Source organism: Anser anser, assembly GCF_964211835.1.
Source record: "Anser anser genome assembly, chromosome: 1".
Lineage (NCBI taxonomy): Eukaryota > Metazoa > Chordata > Aves > Anseriformes > Anatidae > Anser > Anser anser.
The window spans coordinates 141,124,490-141,140,280 of NC_139720.1; the positions used below are offsets into that span (position 1 = coordinate 141,124,490).

Consider the following 15,791-nt stretch of genomic DNA (forward strand, 5'->3'; position numbering starts at 1 on the left):
GGAGCTGTAGAGGTGTTGCTGTGAATTTTCATGCCGCAGTGTTTAACCAAACACGACTGCAAATGCATCCTTCTTAGTGTCTCCCAGGTGACTCGCTTGGGATAAACAGCGTACTCAAGTACACTTATTTTTCACATCGCTTCTCAGGGCAAGCCTCTCTTAGGAAAAATGAAACGATCCTGCTCCCTCCAGGGGAGATTTTTAGTGAAATGTTTTTCAGGCCGGAGGCACTGGTAGGGATGCAGCCCAGCTTCTCCAGCCAGAATAAATGTGCATTTTCAGTCACATAATGGAGGTTCATCAGCAGCAAGCACGGGGAAAGGGGGACACTGATGTGAAATGTAAAGCAGGGCTTAAAAGCTTTTCTCGTCATGCTTTTGGAAGTCATTGCTGGGCCTCGCTAGTGAGCCTGAGGATGCTGAGGGCCTGCAGTCAAATGCTGGTAACCACGGATTGAAGATTTCACTTTCACAGCTCATCAGTGTCTGTACTTGGATCAAACAACAGCCTGCACAGACGAGGAGTTGGACTGTGCCCTGAAATACCTGAGACACGCTGAGTGGTCAGTATCTCACTGCTTTCCGTGGGTGCTTTGCCAAGCTGTGAGCCTGGAAAGTAAAGATCTGAAGCAACAGAGGAACTAAAGAAAGCATGTGGGGAAAGTACAAGGGGTTGGCAGCTCCAAGTGTCCGTGTGCTGGCTTTGCCTTCAGCAGAAAGCAGTGACCAATGACAACCACGGAGCACAAAGGAGAAGAAAAAAAATCATATCCTCTTTATTCCACTTCTGGAGTTATTTTAGCCAACACCATCTATTTCCATCTCCTTTTACTGGTGGATAAAGCAGGCCGCGACAGTCTGACTCGGTCCCACGCCGAGAGGCATCAGGTGGCCCCCAGCACTGCGGTACCGCAGGCAGATGTGGCCAGCCCCAGCTCACACAAATCAGATGAGGCAAAGCTGAAATGCTGAAGAAAGTAAAAATGCTTTTGAAAAGTGCATATCATTGGTTGGGGCCAGTGGGAGCTGTTGTGTGGTGATACCAATGGGACCACAGCCAGTAATGGCAGAGACAACAGCAATCTTTGCCAACGTGAGCATACTGCGGGCAAGCTTGGCATAAACCAGTTTCCTGATAGCCCCCAGCAGTGGTCACTGCACCCTCTCCCTGATTTACTGAGCAGGTTACTGGCTCTCGCTCTTCTCTTGGCAGCAGAGACAGGATCTTGCTAGATGGCTCATCTCTGCCTGTCCGTTGAGGGGCTGCCACCTTTGCAGTGTGAGTGCTGTGCTACCCGTGCCCAAGCTCCCTTTAATTTGCACACAGGTGGTTGGTTGGTCCTGTACGATGGCCACAGAGCCTCCACAGCAGCAGCTGCCAGCAAAACACGTTTGGAAGCTGATGCTGCTGTACGTGAGGAATGAGGAAGGCTGCGCCTCAGCCTCTGCCCCCGTTGGCCTGAGTAGGCACATGGACTTGCTCTGGGAGTGGTATAGACCGCTTCAGGGGTGCTCGAGGTGGGGGTTTCAATACTGCTCTGTTGATCTCAGCTATGAACACCTCTCTGGCCCAGCTTCCCGCTGGGCTGTACGCAGACACACAACAAAGAGGGTCTTTGGTGTGCCATCAGAGTATTGCGGTGCAGGAGGAACCAGCTTTTGAGGGGAACTTACACGGGCTGACCTTTAAAAACCCACTGTTAGCTCTTCTAATTTTCTCTTTCTTTCAATCCAGTTTTTCATATGGGGAAAACCTGCTGTATTTATTGTCTACTTCATACTCACAAGGACAGCAAGGCACCCTAATGCATCTCTCTGGATTAGCAGCCTTCAAAGAGACTGCTACTGATCTTCTGATGTCTCTTGGAAAGGCAAATGAGAAATGGCAGCCCAGCTGCCACTGGGAAAAGGCATTTCCCAGGACAGTGCCTTTTTTCTACACAGAGGAAACTCAGGGAAAACTTTTGGTGGTCAGCAAGACTGACAGCTCGAGATGGATCCAGGGAGTTTCTGGAAATAGCTTCAGAGGCTGGCAGTGAAACACAAGAACTCGTGAGATTAATCCTGCTGAAATCCTGCGCAGCCGATAAGCATTAACCCTGCTTGCACCTGCCTACACACAGAATAACAGAAACTGGATGAGTTGATGCTGGAAACGACGGGAAGGAAAGGAACATTTTGGCCGATTACATTCATAAAGGTTATCTCCCCATTTATTGTCTTACATAGCACTGAAGGACAAGTTTCATGCCCTGAGGAAATAATATTCCCGAAGCAAGGTTGTCCTTAAATCCTTTCCTCGCTAAGAGAGACAAGAATTCCTAGAAAGCACTAACTGCTAGAGGTTTTCCTGCTGAAGTAAGGAGACTGAGTATGGGCTTCAGATACTTGTGTCATGCTATTGAGAGCTACTGAGAGACCAAGAAGAGCTCAGTGGTTTCTCCTGCCCCTTGCATTGCCATGCAGCTGTCTCAAAGAGAGAAACCTGTAAGTCTTTTGGGCTTTAGCACTCTTTTTCCAGTGATAAATAATATGTTACTCTTGGGATGTTTCACTTGGCTTGACATTATCCTCAAAGCATGGACTGATCAGTCTGACTACACTACTACCTACCAGAGGGTGAATTGTGTGCTCCTGCAGTTCAGAGGTATGCAAGCCCAGATGTCTCTTTTGTACGGTGATTCCAATTCTGATGGCTCATTCACATGGATCCTTTCAACACAGAAAAGAGGATGAGTGTCTTCTCCAAAATCAAAACCTCTCAAATGTGAGCAGTCACCATCTCCAATGAAACTCCATTCACATTTCACAGCTATGTCAAATAACAACATAGTATAAAAATAAGGAAATCAACTTCACAAGCTTCTGATAATTAAACTCAGGTCCCAGCACTCAGCAGCAGTGTGATCAGGCCATTCTTGATACTGCAGGAATCGCAGATATTTTCAAAAATAAATCTCAAAGCTGTATCCTACATCCAAACTTTTGAAAAGTGGCATCACTGCATATTATTTTTCCTAAAAAACATATAGGGTAGGTCAGGTGACTAAATCTCTGCTGTGCTGTTTTCAAAGAATAACCAAAAACTAGGACAGTACGCAGGAAATCACTGTAGTCACTTTCCAGGAAGTCTGCAGTCACTTTAACTGTGGCTACGTTTTGCTTACACATAATGTGCAGGAGTGAACAGCAGAGGGTGTCAGCCTAAAGGAAAACTTGAGTTCACTGTATAGGATATATCCTGTTTGCTATAAATCGCAGCAAAAATCAGTCCCTGTGAAGCTGTGGCTCAGTGTAAAGGGCACCGGGGAACCTGTCCAGCACCAATTCTTCAAGACCAAGATTAGGGAATAAAAGAATTGCCAACAACCCCCTCGTCCTAACCTCAAATCTTGCTCCACTAATTCTTTGTGCCCAAAGAGAGCCCAGACGGGATGGTTGGGTTCCCCCACCCCATGCATGGATCTTTTATCAACCATGGCGGTGCCGCAGGGCCCTGGGGAGGGCTCTGCACAGCCAGGCATGTCGGGGCACTGCGCCCACAACATCAGCACCCTCAAACACCATACCCACCTGGACCAGAGCTTTAGTCCCATGCTTTATGGGACTTTCAGGCTCATCGGCCACTTAAGTCAGCAAGGAATGAGCGGGTGGGTAGTTTCGAATGTCTCCATAAGTGCCTGTCCCTTTAGGCACCTAGGGCATGGAATTGCTCCTGGCAGGACTGAGCGCCAAGCAAGCAGCCCAGTGCTCTTCTGTGAGAGAGTAGCTTCCTTCCTCCTTCTTCATCAGCTTTGCCGAGGTGATGGGAGAAAAGATCCATGGGGGCTTCTTCCTTCTACTGGTGCAGTACTGCTTGAACAACCACGAAGAGCAACTGTGTCGGGTACAAAAGCAGGCCAGTAAAGGAGAACAGACCTTAAAGGGCCTGAGCTCCACACACAGCTGGACCCATCCACGGCTTGCTGATTAAAACAGGTGCTGCTTCCTCAACCAGGAAGCCATTCTCTCTATTATCCAGCTTAAAGACCTGGTTTTGCCATTAAAAAGTGTCAAAATAGTAGTTATGTTAAAGTTTTCATTCATTTAATGACTATTTTTTAGACTTGAATGATTTTTCAATGTACCTTGCAGAATGGATAAATGTTCCCTTGGTGACTTTCTGGGCAGCAGCTCAGAGAAATTTTTAGTGGCATTCTTCATGGCCTGCCTTGGCATCTGTAGGTATGCCTTTGTTTTCTAAAGCTTTCTAGGGACAAAATTATTTCTTTCACTCTGCTTCAAATAATCAAGCAGAGTCTCTCTGGGTATAATGGATATAAGCAGCCAAACACGAGATACTCCTGCAGTATTCACCAGAGGGAATGATTCCACTGACAGAGCTCAGTGCTATTTTGGGTGCTGTGGGTTATCTCACACAGCATCTACCAGCCAGACCAAGAGTCCAAGTCTTCCGTAAGTCATAGGTCATGTATACCTCTCTGAACCACATGTCTTGGAGACCTTAGGTATCTCAGGACTGGACAGATGCATCTAGGTAAATGGACTTCATTGCCTATAGAAATAACCAACATAGACATTTTAGAAGTTCCTTAATTTATTTTGGCTTCCTCTGGAAGCCCACTTTTGGCTACAGTATTCATGATCATCATATCTACATCCTGAATCACTGTATTTTCCTTCAGCTCAATTCAGTTAGATGCCAAACCTGGATCCTGGATGCACACCTACTGCTCACCAAGTCCATACATTTAGATACCAGCTCTCAGAAGAAAATTCTCAAGTGTGGCTCTCACCACTAACTTGGCTAACTTTCTTTTGCGTATTTTAGTTCATAAAAACCCTCTTAGGTCACAAATGAGACGCATTTTGAAATTATTATATAGTCATAAGCACCAGGTGAATATTATGGGAATTAATTGTCATGTTTATTTGTGTCTGCAATGCCTGTAAGAACAACCCCTTAAAGTTATTTGGAGCCACTGCTGGAAAGTGCAAAACTGCAGTGCCATCGAGATCAGTATTATATAGCTTGCAAGAAGACCCAAGCCCTTGCAGAAGTACTCATAAACTAATTCAACAGAAAAAAAAAAAAAAAGGCAGCAGTAGATGGGCATTTGCACATGTATGGGATATAACATGAAGTTATAATAAAAGACAAAATAAAAAGTATAATAAAATATAACTTTCTTTTTAATAGCCTACTCTACCTTAGCTACTGCACACCTCTTCTCAGGTCTGTCTTTGCCAGTTTTTGTGAAGGAGTGAGCGGACCCGACCTCTCCTCTTTTTCCTGACCTCTTTAAAGTCAAAAAGAGTTTGCCACAGCACATATAAACCACATATACACAAATCCTAATATTTACAGGAACAAAAGTTTCGGTGTGAGACACAGCCGATGGTGAGAGATGAGGCACAATGTGTTCATTGCTTTGGCATGCTACGGACTTCAAAGTTTTCAGGTCATGGTTAAAACTAGTCAGACCATTGCCTGAATGCATTGATCTCTCTTTAAGTAATACAGGGTGGGTAGGCTTGGGAAAGGGAGAAAAAAGGACAACCAGTTACCAGTCATCCGCCTGCTTGTCACCGAGACGGTTCCTGTCAGTGGGCCGGATTCCAGCCTGTTCAAAGTGTCACACATTTATAGGAGGAAGGGTGCCCACCATGCCCACCAACGTGGAGAATGACAGGGTTCATCTAAAAAAGACCTCTTCTTAAGCTTCTCCCTTGAGTGTAACCTATTTCTCTGTGGCAGTAAAATATGCAGTCTCCTTGCTGCTCTTCCAGCCAGCATTAAGCAGAAGGTTCGCGTTACAAACAGAAGAGAGGCAAAGAAAATTAACTTTGCCTATGAAGACATGAGGGAAGCCTACGTGTAGCTTCAGTGCTGGGGATGAAAGCCCACAATGACAGCGTGTCGCTGCTCTTTGGCCACGAGGGCTGGCAGGGCTGCGTGGAACCAGCGGGCTCAGCACCGCTTGCCCCAGCCAACGCTACCACGGCTGGCTAAATGCACCGAGCCACATGTTTCATGAAGAGAACAAACAGGCCAGCACTCAGCCGCCGGCGCTGCAGGCCTATTCACAATGTAATTGCCTGGCAATGTATTTTTAAATCCATGTGCCAAAAAAATACTCAAGCACCCAATACCAAGCAGCCACATTGAAGTGCTACCTCTTGTTTGGTTAGGAAAGGTCTGAGTTTCCTTCGTGCTGTAAGGCAGCTGCATGACAGAAGGGGTGCTGCTAAACCTTGGCAGGAACTTCTCACAAAAGATGTTTTCTCCAGTGATAAGCTTCATATAACACATGCACAGGCAGATTACAGGCTGATCCCATGTCAGCCTTCTTGATATGAATGAAAAACAGGCCAGTAGGTACCCAGATCTGCATCAGCAAATACCAAAATAAAATACCAGGATACCAATACCAAGACACCAAAAAACAGATACCAAAATAAATACTGAAAGGTATAATACATGACACCTTGTTTTCTCATCTGCAGGCACACGAGGACTTAATCTACTCAATCCAACAGCATCTTGCCTTTTTATGTATACCTCATATCCACTGTCCGTGACCTCCTACAGCAGCAATCCCCACAAAAACTTGCCTAGCCCTTGTATTTTGTGTGATTATTTTTATATTTATATTTTTTGGTATTTTGTATGCATAGCAAGGGCAAAGCTCTTTCAATTCAAGGTGACTTTCATGTTAGATCAATGAAAACAACAGGAAAGAAAAAAAGGCAGCATCTGTGGGTGGTAAATGAATGCAGTATGTGTGAAAAGACTTTCAGAACAAAGCCAGGCTCTGCAGACAAGCAGAGAAGATGAAAAATGTGAGGAATAGTACAGACAAAAACAAACATTTTCAGCTATATTCCCCGTCTATATTCACCATATTGCCTGAATTCACTCTCCACACTCATTTGCTTTAGTAAAAGGTTTGGTTTTCCATTTTAGCCATGAAAAGTGAGCAGACTCACGGGAGTTGTATCAGAAGGAGCATGGGGAGATAGCAGCTCCATGAACGGCCGGTATGTAAGGAGATCCTCCACCCACAGAAGTCCCTCCTGATGTTCCTGGCAAACTTGTACAACCCTGCTTTATCTCAGCAAGCAGGAAACTGGCTCCTCAGTCCACAGCATCCCAAAACCTGAGGCCCCATGCTGCCTGTGCAGTACCTGGGGCCCGGGTGCTGTGGTGGCACTATCACACCACACGTGGCACCAGCTGCAGCCTCACGTCGATCCCAACAGGACCATCCAAGGAGGACATCGTGTCGATGATTTAATCTGAGGAGAATGCTGACTGTGAAAAGTCATCATCCACAAGTATTTATTGCTTGCTGCTGACCCACATTTGGCTTCAAGCACAAGCAACCAAGCTCTGCTTCAGCTCTGAGCCTAGTAGAAATTGTGTAGCTCCAGCAGCGCTGGGTGGATCCCAAACCTGTGTGGTCTGCTTATCACCAGTGCTGATCAATGCAGGCTAAGTGGTGCAATAGCCACCTTCATGTGGTTTCTGGTTGACTTAAGGCACTGACAAAGCCGTTTGCAGAAGAAATCTGCCTGGAAACATTAGAAGGGATGAGCAGGAAAGGTATACAAATCTACGTGTGTGAGCTCAGATAAACCATGCTGTGGTCTCAAAACACATCCAAGGGTTTGGGAAAGCTTTGCTGGAGCTTGGGAGTTCATGGGAACAAAGCTTTGTGCAGGTTTGAATAAGTTCTGAGTAAGTGCTCTGTATCTTTACAGCAAAACCAGGGAAGACCTGCCAGACTGTTCAGGCCTTGGGTTTTAGAGCTCAGCTGAGCCTAAAATGCACAGCTTACCCCAGGGGAACTAAGGATGTTGGAATTAGCCACAGTCCTAAAATTAAAAGCCTTCCATCAAATATTGTCATAATTCCTCCTATGAAATTCAATGACAGTATTTTATTATTTTTTTAAATACTGAAACTAAAGGCAATAGTCCCAACATAATGCACCAGAAGAACCAACCACTCAGATGCTGGGGAATAAATTTATAAATCAGATCAAAGGCAAGCTCTAGGAAGAATAAAAGACCAGCTTGGTAAATGAGGCCCTGAAAATACATCACCACATTTCTTTTTGCACTGCACCATAAAACGACTGCCTGGAAAACTTTGTATACCTGTTCATAACCCTTTCTCTCCAGACGAAAGGCTATTTCCAAAGGAAAAACTCAAGAGCAGCCTGAGGAAAAGTTCTAAAATATCCCTGACTCAGCAACTTACTTGGAAACTGTGATCTCTCCCATCCTAAGTCTCCATCCCTCTTTGACCTTCTTTCATCACTGCTGGAGAGGAACATAAAACACAAAATAAAGACAAGGTGTGCAGGGATCTCCAGCCTCCCCATCTCTGACACAGAGAAAAATCACCTTACAGTCACAAAAATGGGCTCAAGATCAGGTGGCTGTGACTACACGCCCTGAGTTTTCCAACATCCTTTCCACGGGCAATGAGGGGAGATGTGGAAAACAGGGAGGCAGGGGGGTAGCTGCTCAGATGCCGCAATGCTCAGCTTCAAGTTCCTTGGGGAGGACACTGCCTGGAGCAGGGAGATGGAGAGGGAAGACTGCACCTTCCTAGGCAAGCTAATGGCTGAGATGTGGAGCGGCTTTTGGGGGAAGAGGCTGCACTGCCAGCTCTGAGCCCCCAGCCACTGCAGCTGGTTGGAGTGGAAGAACTGGGCAAAAAGAGCTGATGTTCAGTTTGGGTCACAGATGTGTTGGTGTTCATTTCTTTCTAACCTTTCCTTACAGCCCTGTAATTAGAAGACTGAGCTTATGATGTGCTGAAATCATCCCTCAAGCAGTTCCACCCTTCAGCATGTTCTCTGTTAAATTGGAGCCTGGGCACTACAGAGCAGCCTGAGGTGTGCCTCTCCAGAAGCAGCGCGGCCTCGTAAGCAAACCTCATCTCGAGACTCGGGTAGGGACAGCGTTTGATAGGTGCTGTTGGCCTGCCTCTGGGTGCTGGGGGCACGGGGAGGTGAACAGGGCAAGTACGACCTTAGTAGCTGGAAAAGATTCACAAAGAAAAGGTCTGAGAGTAACCTTGGCAGTGCCAAACCGGGAGGGCAACCCAAACCCCACCACTGCCAACTTTTTGTGAGGCAGCGTGAGGCACTAGAAACCTGGACTGTCAGTGATCTGGTTATGCTCTAGTGACAGAACCCGAAATTAGGCTGTCCTGGTCAAGCTCAGCCATCTGGCAAAACTAATTGGAAAATCCATCATGTTGACAGCCCATCATAATAACACTTACCTCTTTAAAACTGACCTGCAGAAAGAAGCAAGCATATGACAATATAACCTCCTGTACATCTGCAGATTGGCGTGGAGCTCAAGTCAGAGCTCAGGTTGTGCAAACAGACTAACCAGAGCGTTCAAATGAAAAGAATAAATCATCCTGACAATTCCCAGGTTTAGTACAAAACAACTCAACAAAACACTTAACCAAACGTAGGCAGGAAAAAGGCCTTGCGGGCCCCAGTAGGGAAAATTAATAAATGTTATCCCATGACAGGTGCTTCTTGAGGTCAGACTGCACACCCAGAAAGAAATGGTGAAATGGATCCTTAATAACAAGTGAAAAGGGAACTCATCTATTACTTTCCATATTTCTATAATAAATCAATTTTTGTACATGGGTTGTCTAATGAACCAGCAGTGATTTATGAGCCCCCTTTATGCAGAAGAATTTGCCATTCAGACTTCCTGTGCTGCTGGTTTTGATCAGGCGCTTAGTTAACACCCCTATCTATATTTCTGACAAGTTTGTATTGCACCCAGCGGAACTCTAACGTAAGTTTTCTTCAGCCATTTTTTCAAGGAGATCCCAGTCTTCATCACTGTGGCGTGGCATGCAATCCGTCTGCACATACTTGAGCAGGATGCACAAGGAAGACTGGCCCGTGCTCCATTTTGTTCATGTCTTTGGAGCTGCACATATTCAACCTCAAATACACAGTAATCACAAGAGATGTAGGTGAAATGATCCCATGTCCGAAGCAGAGTTACTCATTGAGGCACATCTTCTTCTGCTAAAAATATGAGTTGTTAAATTCCAAAGTCCATGTGATTAAAAGCAGTTTTTGGGGAAAAGTCAATTTTCTGTTCAACACTTTCAACTGAGACATCTTTTCTGCTGAAATTTATGTGGCTTTTCCTTTTATTGATAATGACATATTTAAATCCCAAACAGAAATATTTCTTCACGGCTATCCTGTCCTAAAATTTCATGGATGCTGTCGTATAGTGATCTCACTTCCAACTTTTCCTCCAGGTAGGCCAGATGTCCAGTGGCTCCCTATGACTCCATGGGTATGCCAGCTCCATTCTCTAAGAGAAAACTCCAGGACATCCTGGCGTATGTAAGGAGTTTGACCCACAGAACAGAAAGTAACATGAACTATCTAAATTACAATTTCCCAGATAGACCATTTCAGAATTGCAGGGTTTTCTCCCAGGTTTGAGTCTTCCCTAAATCAGGCTAGACAGAAATGTCAACACTCCCTCCCATCTCCCACTGAAACATTTTGGTTGCAAGGTCATTCTGGTTACACAAACTCTGAAATTTCCCATTACTCTATAGAAATATCTGTAGGCCAGCCTTTTTTTTTTTTGCTCCACACTGAGACAGAAACAGGTATCAAAATTTTCCCAAAACTGATAGCTCCATGTTCCCCTGGGAAACACTTACCTGCACAGACACTGGATAGGATTCGCCTGGCCGAGAGTACACCTGAACTACCTGTCTGGACTAGGCACTTGTGATATGCCTAAAGAAGCACTTGAGAGGAGATGTCTTAAATATATCCTCAAAGATTCTAGCTTTATTGACTACAGAACCGTAAATCTTGCTTACAGTCTCTACTAAATTATGGTATCAGGCTAGTCTCATTTCATATTAACTAGTGTTAATAATGTGAAGCATAGACAGCATGGGGCTTGAGATTTTCAGATCTGAGACGTGTTTGCCCATAGAAGCACAGCCAGTAGTCGAACCCAAGAGAAATAGAGTATTAAGCAGAGTACTTTTAATTCCCCTGCAGCAGGAGACACACATTCATCTGAAAGTAATGTGGCACCTTGTCCTTCAAGTGGCTCCTTGACATTCAGCAATAAGCACCACGAGCAGCTCCAGATACTCCCTCCACACTGTCCCTAAGGGAGTCTCTACCACCATCTCTATAAATCAAATGTCACCTTCCTGCATCTGTAACGTCAAAACAGGGTTTCACCCACTATGTTGTAGTAGGAATTTACCTCACCACAGCAAGGTACTACCAATACAGAAAAACCTTTGATGGGAGCTGAGCATTTGACAGTGTTGCTGTTTTTGTCCTATTCATTTTCCTGTCTCTTTTAGATTTCAGGGCCAAAAAATCAAGGTTCTCACCATGTTACCATAATTCTGCTGCATTAAGTGAAATAGTTAGTGCTCTGCAGTGCTCTGCTCTGCTCTTCCCAGGGAGGGAATAGATAATAATAGGACATAAAAGAGTGTTAGGAGTTAGTAGAAAGAAAAAAGAAGAAGTTTGTGTTAGGGGAAAAAAAAAAAAAAAGTAAAAAAAAAAAAAAAGTGAGGAAAAAAGAAGAGCTGGTGGGAAAAAAAGAAGAAATAGGAAATCTAGAAAAGGCGGTTGATGAGCTGTGCTCCTTCTCCACCAAGATAGGGACACCTTCTTGGTAAGCTCTGCACCTTCACCCTAAACACACTATGTCCCCCCTGCCTTGTGCCACTTCAAATGTCATGTCTGCCAAAGTGAACACCACGTTACATTTGTTAGACAGAGAATCTTCTAATTTTGATACTATTCAGCAGCACAGCTGCACCTCTGACACTGTTTCTCTCTCATACCTCCAAAGCAAGCCTGCAAAATCATAAATATTTTAGCATTGACTAGTCAGTTTATTTCAGATTGAAGGAATAACATTTCACAGTTGTAGGTGCTAAAAATCTTTCCTATCTGCGTCTTCATCCACTCCTCACCAGCTTCATCATGTACTCTTATCGTAGCTTCCTTTGCTCTGCGCAGTGGTGCTGAGGCTGTCCCGCCAATCCTTGCTGCTCTGGGTCGGCAGCAATAATTCTGATGGTTCTGCTTTTACCAGGCTCTGGAGACTTTTCTACAGCAGGACAGTGCAAGCAACAGGGATGCTCCGGTGAGCTGGGAGTTGAAGCACTTGGCGACAGCGGAGCTTGACACCTTGATGAACACCAGGATGACGAAATGGAGGAAGAAGCTAAGGGAGAAAAGGTACTCTTTAGTGAGAGAGAATAGTGACCCTCCATGAGCTCAGATATAACAGTTCAGCCCCTGCCCACCCACCCACACACACACTGGAATTTATCGTGCAACAAATGACTCCATGACCATGGTCACAGCACAGTAGTTTCATGTAAGTAGGCCTTACACTGCTTTGCTCTTTTCTTTCATCCTCCCAAGTTCAAACCAGTCTGCTTTCTAAGTATTATCATTCTCTAAGCCTGTAGCTGAGGTATTCACATGCCAGCCTCTGGTCTCTCCCTCAGGAATCATCTCCTGGCCACTGCTGGGGACAGGACTTTGGGCTACAGGGACCCGGTATGACCACTATCAGCTTCTCTGGTTTGCTATTAACAATACCACATGGCTGAAAAGCCACTTGTTACAATCATATTGAATGTGACCACTGACCACTAAGCACTCTTACGGCACAAAAAATTATAACCATAATGAATGAATGGCAAAAGACCAGAACCAGGAGGAAAAATGAAAGAGAGAAAAACCAACAACAACAAACAGGAAAAAAGAAAAAAAAAGTAAACAAAGTTGTATACTCTGTTTTGCTTCACATAGTTCTTTATGGTCTGTTTGGGTTTTGGGGGAGGGCATTATTTGGTTTTAAATGATCATGTAAGAAACATCTATATAGTGGAAAACAAAACTGTAGGAGGTAGCTGAAGAACAAAGACGTGGTATAGAGGGTGGGAAGAACCAACACAGACGGAGTAGATGGGGAGTATGAGGTATGAGTATGATTGGTTCTAGAAATGTCAATCACCCCTGGAAACTACTGAAAAATCTGAAGCTGAAGGCTTAAAAATCAGAAGTGTGCCTTTGAAAATTGTCTTATGCATGCACAACATCAGCATTTAGATACATGAAAGGCGCGTTTTGATTCTCCTTGGGCAACTTGAAGTTCACCTGTGTGAGGTTCAGGAAATTTCTGGATTGTACCCTAAAAGCTGAAGGTGTCTGTCTGCACTCTGCAGTAGAAAAACATTGTTGGACTAAAATACTGAAAGCTACTGCAGCCATACTGCTACCTTGAATAAAACGAAAGATATGCTGTTAAATGAGTGTTCTCCATCACATACAATTCACAAACCATTTATTTTCCTTACCCAATGCACATTCTCCCTATGTACCTTATAAGGATGTTAAAATAAGCCATTCTGGTCTTGCTACCAGAATCTGGAAAAAAATGTTTTTTCTCTTCCCCCTCAACTACCCTAACACATGCCTACACCAGTTGGACTACACCTTCTTCCCTTGCACATCTGTTTCCATTATGTTTCATTCTTTATGGCAGCACAGATGACTCCCACTTTAACACACTTTCCTCTTTAGATGAACAGACAACCCTGACAAGGAGAGAGTCATTTGGGACAAGCTGTAACGTGCTATCAATAGAAAAGCAAGAGCTAAATCTGGAGGCTGTTGGGGAGCCCTCGACAACACACAGCTGCTCTAAGGAACAGATGCAAGCATGGTTGAATTGACATCAACTGCTTATTAAACAAGCCATGACCAACAGATGGGAACACTGCCTTATAATGACAGCCTTCTCCAAATGTTGAATGAACTATCTGGAAAATGAGACTGGGAAACAAGTGGGTGCTAAAAATGTGAAATCCTGCTGTGGGAAATCCAGCCAATCCCCTAGACTGCCAGGTGCCACAGCTGTTACACACTCGAACCCAATTCAACGGAACTACGATTTGCTGCAGAAAAGGATAGCAAATTATCATTTCCAAAGGTCTCCCACCTACCCCATATTGGCAGTTATCATAATAATCAGTGTAACTGCTCCAAGTCACACCTCTTTATAAATTAAAAAGGAAGTTTGGGCTCCGTTAGCTATAATTTACTACAACATCAGGCACTGCAGTCTACTACTGTGTATCCCACCTGTACTTCACTTACAACTGTTTTCTGATCTTATTTTTTTTAATTTTTTTTACTAGATAACCGCTTTGGAAAAATCAACCCAGAAACATATGAAAAGAACATTTATTGTAGGCATTATAGAACAGAGAGAAGAGTAGAAAGGCAAAGAAAATAATTTTTCAATGGAAACAAATGCATGTTCTTAAAGTGTCTATAAAAACAATCATTACAATAACCAATGAGAAAATAAAGATTTGTGATCTTGTTCAATCAGATAGTTTCATTAGATCTACCAAGACAAAGATTCCTTGGCTCACTAAAAATTAGCAGGAATTTGCCAGGACTTCATTCACTCTCCTATAAACATGCAGAAGTAGCTAACACAATAGGAGAAGTAGGCATGCATATAAAAATTATATTGCGTTAAATATAATAGTTCTGGAATAAGTACGACAAAATTACACATCCACACAATAATGAAGCCAATATACACTAAATAACTAATACAACTACTTAAGCTTTATTCACTTCTGTTAATGTTGTTTCCCTGAGTGGGAACAATAGGAGAGGGTTGTTGATTCCTCCTAACAATGAGAAATATTTTAGCACAGCACGAACCGAATCACAAACACTCCAAAACACTCCATTAATCACTCAGTATCCAAATCCCTGTGGAAATATAAGGCTTCATGGAAATAAAAGGCTTCATCAACCACCTATATGACAACCGTGTTGCTGAATCCACATTATCTTGGTGAGCACAAAAATCCATCTCTATACTGGGCAATGCTCATTAACGTTCAGGAGAACTTAATTCCTCATGGAACAGTAAAGAAATGTACACATAAAGTCAGCAGAACCATTTGTAAGAAGTAGGAAGACATGCTGATTTACTCATGGAGGAGTTACAAAATACAATCCAAAGATAATTAAAACACACACATAGTTAAAACAAATGTGTGTATCTGGGATTCAATTGCTTATTTGGTCTAGTTTACAAAGTTATATATACAAAATGCTATGAAATCATTAGCATAGTTTGAAAATGGAAAAAATATCTACTCCCAAAGAGGATAAATACACAATCACATATGGAGATTATATAAGGAGGTACCTGATGAAACCCTGTGATGATGACCATATAGTCTTACTTAATATCTTTACCAGCTCTTTGACTTTCCTCTTTCTAATAAGACACAGAAGGATAAGCAAATAGTAACAAATTCAAGCAAAGAAAGCCAACAATGTCCTTGGTGCCATCAGAAGAAAACAGCATGTTCAACCTGCATTCCACCTTGAAGTCTTGACAGAGTCTTGACAGAACACCATGAGACTACTTGTTAAGGCTGGGAAGGATTAAAGTGATAGATAGACGCTGCTTTTGTTTCGTCTTTCCTTCAACCTGCATGGAATCAATAACAGCATTTTGCTGATCACGTCAGCATTATTTCACATTTACTCAGCATCTGCATCTCAAGATGTCCAAGAGGGAAGAGTCTGAGATAACTGAGCATTTCTAGTAAAGCAGGCCTATCTTTGGAAGCTGTGGACTCTCACACAGCTACAGGGCAAGCCCAACACCTCTCCTCTCATATAA

The 15,791-nt window shown here is 43.7% G+C and overlaps 1 protein-coding gene across 14 annotated transcripts in view; it reads right to left on the minus strand.

The window, feature by feature from the left end:
- Positions 1–4,369: 4,369 nt before the first annotated feature.
- The window catches only part of VWA3B (von Willebrand factor A domain containing 3B), an 80,931-nt gene continuing 69,509 nt past the window's right edge, over positions 4,370–15,791 (minus strand). For 6 of the 14 annotated variants that reach the window (XM_083815854.1, XM_083815848.1, XM_083815859.1 and 3 more), the window contains one exon: positions 4,373–12,284. In XM_083815854.1, coding sequence (XP_083671980.1) covers positions 12,049–12,284 — 236 coding nt within the window. In that variant the 3' untranslated portion in view covers positions 4,373–12,048. Of the gene's footprint in view, positions 12,285–12,377; positions 15,597–15,791 lie in introns of those variants that run through there. The other 8 variants (XM_083815851.1, XM_083815858.1, XM_083815857.1 and 5 more) reach the window with 4 other exon arrangements.